A 7,334-nucleotide genomic window follows, 5' to 3' on the forward strand; every position below is an offset into this window, starting at 1 on the left:
TGGGCCAGGTAGTCCGATAACTTGGCAACATGAGAATAGTATGAGTGTAGGATGGTTTATGAACATAGGTGTAGAAGGACGAATGGATGAAAGGATGGCAGCATATGGCAACTTTACTGTTTGCTGTTATTTCAAAGCAAAATAGGAGCATATAATTGTTAAAAAGGCTATTTTTGGAGATGGACAGGCAGGCTGAAGGGGCGGAGGTAGGCCTGCATTTTGAACTTGAAAACTCAAATGGGTTTTTGGGTTCAAAATGTGTAATTTTCTCTTATGCTGCTACCTTTTTATAATTGAGGATTTTCCTAGTAGAGTGACGGAAAATATTGATTTTATTAAGACAGGAGGCGAATATCAGAATGCATTATCCTTCTTTATTTTGCCCATTAGCAGAAAGAATGACAGTGTTAAACATAAAAAGAAAAAGAAAACACAGGTGTCCAAGCACCTAGTAACCATAGCAACTCCCTCCTCCATCCCACCAATCCAAGCATAGACTGCCCTATATAACCAAGCTGCAGCCCCTCCTCCTCCTCTTTCTTTATGCCGTGACGAAGTCCAGCATCGAAACTGCAGAACTCGCGCGGCGGCGTCCACACGGAGGATCTTGAACCAATAACGCAGAACGTCAATCTTCAAATAGGAACGATCAACCGGATAGGTCACGCAGCTGACCCCAACAAAGAACCGTGGCAAGGCAGAACCATTCTTCAATATCCTGAAAACAACAAAGGTTATAAATAATAACGGGTAGGGGAAACGGGTGGGATGATATTCGCCTCCTGTCTTAATAAAATCAATATTTTCCGTCACTCTACTAGGAAAATCCTCAATTTTATTGCAGACAGGAGGCTCATATCAGAATGCATGTTCAAAGCACAGTACATAGAGAAGCATCATAAATCCATCACAATACAGACATAGACACATGTACAGTAGGTTTAAAATAGAACGTACGGAATGTATCCTCGGACGACCAGTCGGCCGCCCTCAAGAGTTCCGAAAGCGAGCCACCCGTCTGAAGGACTTTGGTCGACATCGCACTCCTAGTGGAGTGAGCCGTGAACAGTGACACATCAATACCCGCTAAGGACATTGTCAATTTCACCCACCGAGCCAATGTCGGGGAGGAAACCGGTAAATATGGCGGACAATAGGAGATGAGGAGCTGCGCCGAACCCGTCGGACGACGCGTAGCTGTCTTCAACTCATAAGATCGAAGACATCGCACGACACACAATTTCGGGCGCGTCGGAAAAAATGGGAAGAAAACCGAACGTAGATCGGTTTTGGTCGTACGACAAATGGAAAAACGAACCCCATCGGGAACAAATTGTTTCCTGGAAATATCCAGGGCCCGTACGTCTGACACACGCTTGATGGAGACCAGGCATAACAACATTGTCAATTTAAACGACAGGAGTTTAAGAGACAAGTCGTCATTGTCTTCCCATGTCTCAAACATGCGTAATACACTGCTAACATCCCACGTGGTGAGATATCGCGAAGAAGGCGGTCTCTTAAACCGCATCCCCCTCATAAGACGGCAGACAATAGGGTGTTGTCCAACCAGCAAGCCATCCACCAACCCATGGGAGGCGGAAATAGCCGAGCGATAAACGTTAATCGTGCGATAAGCTTTCCCCGCCTCAAAAGACTCCGAGAGGTAATTAATGACCTCCGCTACAGGGGCACGTACGGGATCCAAATCCCGTCGTGAGCACCAACGAAGCCAAAGTCCCCAGGCTGATCGATAAGCCGATCTGGTACCTGGAGCCCAAGCGTCATTGATGAGGTCAGAAGCCGATTGCGAAATGCGGCCCCCAAGCGAAGGTGTCCCGAGATCAACCATGCCAATAGCGGCAGTTGATCGTCCGATGTCAAGGGATGAAGATTCCCTGAGGGGTCTCGAAGCAACGTGAGTAGAGGCGGACACAACCTCGGCACATCTATGGCCATCCCCAGGACCTGGGGAAACCATGACTGAGTCAGCCACCAGGGGGTGATCAACACCAGCGTCGCTTTTTGGGACACCGTCTGCCATAATACTCTGGGGATCATGGCAAATGGCGGGAAGGCGTACAGAGTGCTCTGTGGCCACACTTGAAGAAACGCGTCCGTCGCCATGGCGTCCGGATCCGGTCGCCAACTGAAAAATCGTGGCAGCTGTCGATTGAGACGAGATGCGAATAAGTCGATACTCAATGGCCCCCACAGGGCATGGATCGCCTGGAACACCGTTGGTTCCAACATCCAATCGCTGGAGTCCGTGAGGTACCTGGAGTTCCAGTCCGCAATGGCGTTGGAAATTCCAGGAAGATACTCCGCGGTCAACAATATATTCCGCTGAAGGCAGAATTGCCAAAGGACCGTCGCGAGATCTGCGAGGATCTTGGATTTCGTGCCTCCCAGGCGGTTGATGTATTGAACGGCTGCTACATTGTCCATGCGCAGCAGGATACAACAATCCGACCTGTGGAAAGCGAAACTCCTCAGGGCAAAGGTGCCCGCGAGAAGTTCCAGGCAATTGATGTGCAAACACATTTCTGATGGTGACCACTTGCCTCCGGACGTCGATGCCCCGCAGCGGGCACCCCAACCCCGCAGGCTGGCGTCTGATTCTATCACTAAGTCCGGTTTGGAATTGAAAATTGTCTTCCCATTCCAAACCTGGGCATGACGTAGCCACCACAGGAGTTCTCCCTTGGCTTCTGCGGATAGTGGCACTTCGGTTGAGTAGGGCAAACCCTCCCTCAAGTGCCGAATCTTCAGTCTCTGCAGCGCCCTGTAGTGTAAGGGGGCAGGGAAGATCGCCTGGATGGAGGCTGTCAGCAGACCGACCACCCGAGCGAGCGCCCGCAATGAGACCACCTCTGCACGGAGAAGCTTCCGGATCTCCTTGCGGATCGTAGTCAGTTTCCTCGTGGGCAGACTCAGGGTGGCCAAGTGGGTATCCACCTCGAACCCCAGGAACTCCGTCCGTCGAGACGGCGTGAGTACCGACTTCTCTTCGTTGAGCAAAAAACCCAACTCCGAGAGCAGAGCGGCCGTCCATTGGACATGCTGCACGGCCAACGCGTACGTGGACGCCATGATCAGAATATCGTCGAGATAGACGATCAGGCGTACCCCCCCGGCTCCTGAGCAAAGCCATGACCGGTCTCAGCAGTTTAGTGAAGCACCATGGTGCTGAAGAAAGGCCGAACGGGAGGCATGCAAATTCCCATTTGCGACCTTCCCAACAGAACTGAAGATATGGACGGGAAGAAAGGTGTATCGGCACGGTCAGATACGCGTCTTTCAGATCTATCTTCGCCAACCAGTCTCCTGGTAGCAAAAGATCTCTGAGAAGATGTATCCCCTCCATCTTGAAGTGGCGATACAAAACGTACTTGTTTAAATGTTTCAAGTTTATGACCGGGCGGTGACCTCCGTCCTTCTTTTTGACCAAGAAAATATTGCTCACATAACCCGGAGCGTCCCAAGACACCTCCTGAATGGCGTGCTTCAACTGCAGATCCATCAATTCTGAGCGGATCAGGGCCTTGTCGGCGTCCGCGAAGTGTATCGCTGGCGGCCAACAAGTCTGTATCGGAGGATAGAGAAATTCTATTTGATAGCCGGCTACAGTTTGCAAGACCCACGGGTCGGATGTGATCCGGGACCAGGTCCGGGAAAAATACCCCAGCCTGCCCCCCACAGGAACCCATGTTAATGACAGAATAGGCAGTCTCACCTGTGCCCCTGGATCTTGGGTATCCGCGGCTGGCACCCCTCGCTCTCCACGGACGTCCTCTAGGCGGAAAGAATGGAGTCGAGGGCTGTGGTGGCTGGGGAACTGGTGTGTAATATTGTCTGTCAGGCATGTAGTGGCCCCTGTTATAGGGTCTATAGTTGGTGGCACGGCCAGAAGGGCGACCCCTACCCCTTCCAGCCCTGGGGAAAACCTTGTTAGCGCCCACCTTTTTTAAAGAGGATTGGGCTTTGTCAAGGCCCGAGAAAAGGCCAACATACTTATTTATATTTTTAAGAAAGGCCTCCCCGAATAGTAAACCGTCCGCTGGCGGACCAGGTTCGTCGGTAGCCAGGTGAGTAAGTTGGGGATCCAGCCGCATAAGGATGGATCTCCGGCGTTCCGTAGACGCCGCAGTGTTTGCATTGCCGAGCAAGCAAACTGCTCGTAATGCCCAGCCCCGTAAAATGTCTGCATCAATTACTTCACCTGAAGCGACAGCATGTTCGGCCAATTGTAAAATCTTAGTCATAGGCCCAAGGACATCCAACAATTTGTCCTGAACAGTTTTGAAAGATTTGTCAATACCCTTTTTAGGGTTTTTACCGGTCTTAACCAGATAGCGCACCAGAATGGGGTCCAACTCTGGCGTCGTGGCGACATTATTGGGCAGTGACGGTCGTGGACACTCCGCCCTCAGTTTATTGCGGTTGCGACCATCTAAAGATTTGCGCAGCCAAGCCGAAACATAATCAGCCACCTGTGACATGGGCGTCCACTCCCCCGAACGGGGGTGTTTGATATTCTCCGGGCTGAAGAATGGAATTCCCATGGAATCCAAGATCGCCCCGGGGGCGCTTGTGTCAGCGGAGCCATGTGGAGGAGAACGACTCGCGTTCCCTTCCAGATCCTCGTCCTCCAACTCATATAAATCATCATCCCCAGAGTCTGAGGTGCCATCTGAATCTTCAACAAAAGAGTCGGGTTTATTACGCCTGGAGGACCGAGAGGTTCCACCGGGCACGTCATCCCCATCTGTGGGGTTCTGAGCACTCACATTGGTATCCTCAGGAGGCACTGAGGTCTTAGTTAGTTTAGAACCACCTCCAATAGTAGGTGTATTGGTAAGGTGGGTATCTAAGTCGGAGCAATAGCGTCTCTTCCGGTCCGACTTGCCGGGTCTTAGTAGGCTGGAAGCCTGGGATTGTATGTGGGAGGCGACCAAGGGGGTATCTGAAGAGGCCGGCCCTTCCCGGTGTTGCCGTGACAACGCCATGGAAACAGATTTTGATATGCTGTCATTGACAGATGACATGGCGGAGGCCAGGGCGGATTGGACCGATGTAGACACCATCTGTTGCAATAATTCAGAAGGGGCTAGGATATGGTCCTGAGATGAATGAGTCAGCCCACCATTAGGTGGAGATAGCTGATCATCAGACATGATGTAGTTAAAATATGTATGGATGTACAATATAAGTGTGCAGTCCCAGCTGTAAGGAGAGAACAGACAGAGGGACTAGCATTAACTGCAGTGAATAAATAACCTATAATTATACCAGAGTATACAATAGAGAGAGAAAAATGTTCGCAATAATGCGCAGCGAAAAAATCCCACTCAGTTGCGAACTGGGTAAGGCGATATTAATGCGCCAGCGCCGAATGATGAACGGAGGGGCCGCGGGGAATCCCTGAGTCGGCGACCGACGAAACGGCCGGGCCGTGCAACCAAGGGACTCGCCGGGGCACCACACAGAAGGCCCCGCACGTAGGCGAGGTAACAGGCCAAAACGCTCGCGAAGCGAACGTGCGGACACGCCCCCCTGCAGCGCGCGAAGCGCTCAGGAGATCTCAGACTGAAAGCCGGAGAAGAAGGGGGGCGGAGTCAGGAAAAATGGCGGAGCGCCAAAGGGGAGAAAAATAAGTGAGACAGAACAACGGTACAGTTCCCTGGGTCTGAAATACCGACCCAGAGGACGAAAAAAGGGGAAACGGATATAGATATATAGATGTATATAGATAGAAAAAAGAGAGGGGGGAGGGAGAGAGATAAAGATAGAGAGAGAGAGGGAGAGGGACCCTCGCTCCCTCAGAAGCTGGCCACAGAGGGCAGAAGTTCCCCAACCCTGGGAGTACAGGGTAAAGGGAGAAATTACAGTGTGGGTGACAGGAATGAGAATTATTAATGCACTTATCTGTTAGACACTGATGCTGCTAACGAGCAGAAAGAAAGAGGAGGAGGAGGGGCTGCAGCTTGGTTATATAGGGCAGTCTATGCTTGGATTGGTGGGATGGAGGAGGGAGTTGCTATGGTTACTAGGTGCTTGGACACCTGTGTTTTCTTTTTCTTTTTATGTTTAACACTGTCATTCTTTCTGCTAATGGGCAAAATAAAGAAGGATAATGCATTCTGATATGAGCCTCCTGTCTGCAATAAAATCCATAATTTTTGGGCCAGGTAGTCCGATAACTTGGCGAAGTGAGAACAGTATGAGTGTAGGATGGTTTATGAACATGGGAGTAGAAGGATGAAAGGATGGCAGCATATGGTAACTTTACTGTTTGCTGTTTTTCAAAGCAAAATAGGAGTATATTATTGTTAAAAAGGCTATTTTTGGAGATGGACAGGCAGGCTGAAGGGGCGGAGGTAGGCCTGCATTTTGAACTTGAAAACTCAAATGGGTTTTCGGGTTAAAATTGGGTAATTTTTCTCTTATGCTTCTACCCTTTTATAGCCCATCATTTTTGCGCCAGGTAGTCTGATAACTTGGCAACATGAGAATATTATGAGTGTAGGATGGTTTATGGACATAGGTGTAGAAGGACAAATGGATGAAAGTATGGCAGCTTATGGCAACTTTACTGTTTGCTGTTTTTTCAAAGCAAAATATTAGCATATAATTGTTAAAAAGGCTATTTTTGGAGATGGACAGGCAGGCTGAAGTGGCGGAGGTAGGCCTGCATTTTGAACTTTAAAACTCAAATGGGTTTTTGGGTTCAAAATGTGTAATTTTCTCTTATGCTGCTACCCTTTTATAATCCATAATTTTTGGGCCAGGTAGTCCGATAACTTGGCAACATGAGAACAGTATGAGTGTAGGATGGTTTATGGACATAGGTGTAGAAGGACGAATGGATGAAAGGATGGCAGCATTTGGCAACTTTACTGTTTGCTGTTTTTTCAAAGCAAAATAGGAGCATATAATTGTTAAAAGGCTATTTTTGGAGATGGACAGGCAGGCTGAAGGGGCGGAGGTAGGCCTGCATTTTGAACTTGAAAACTCAAATGGGTTTTTGGGGTTCAAAATGTGTAATTTTCTTTTATGCTGCTACCATTTTATAGCCCATCATTTTTGCGCCAGGTAGTCTGATAACTTGGCAACATGAGAATATTATGAGTGTAGGATGGTTTATGGACATAGGTGTAGAAGGACAAATAGATGAAAGGATGGCAGCATTTGGCAACTTTACCATTTGCTGTTTTTTCAAAGCAAAATAGGAGCATATAATTGTTAAAAAAGGCTATTTTTGGAGATGGACAGGCAGGCTGAAGGGGCGGAGGTAGGCCTGCATTTTGAACTTGAAAACTCAAATGGGTTTT

General features: G+C 49.1%; 1 protein-coding gene across 1 annotated transcript; it reads right to left on the minus strand.

The window, feature by feature from the left end:
- Window positions 1–373: 373 nt before the first annotated feature.
- LOC130277774 (uncharacterized) lies at window positions 374–5,222 on the minus strand. Its single transcript, XM_056528523.1, has 2 exons — window positions 3,737–5,222; window positions 374–718 (listed from the first exon to the last, which is right to left on the minus strand). Exons 1-2 carry the CDS (start codon window positions 5,175–5,177, stop codon window positions 711–713), a joined length of 1,449 nt encoding a protein of 482 aa, XP_056384498.1. The 5' UTR covers window positions 5,178–5,222; the 3' UTR covers window positions 374–710.
- Between the last annotated feature and the right edge of the window lie 2,112 nt (window positions 5,223–7,334).

This window comes from Hyla sarda, chromosome 6, assembly GCF_029499605.1.
Source record: "Hyla sarda isolate aHylSar1 chromosome 6, aHylSar1.hap1, whole genome shotgun sequence".
NCBI lineage: Eukaryota > Metazoa > Chordata > Amphibia > Anura > Hylidae > Hyla > Hyla sarda.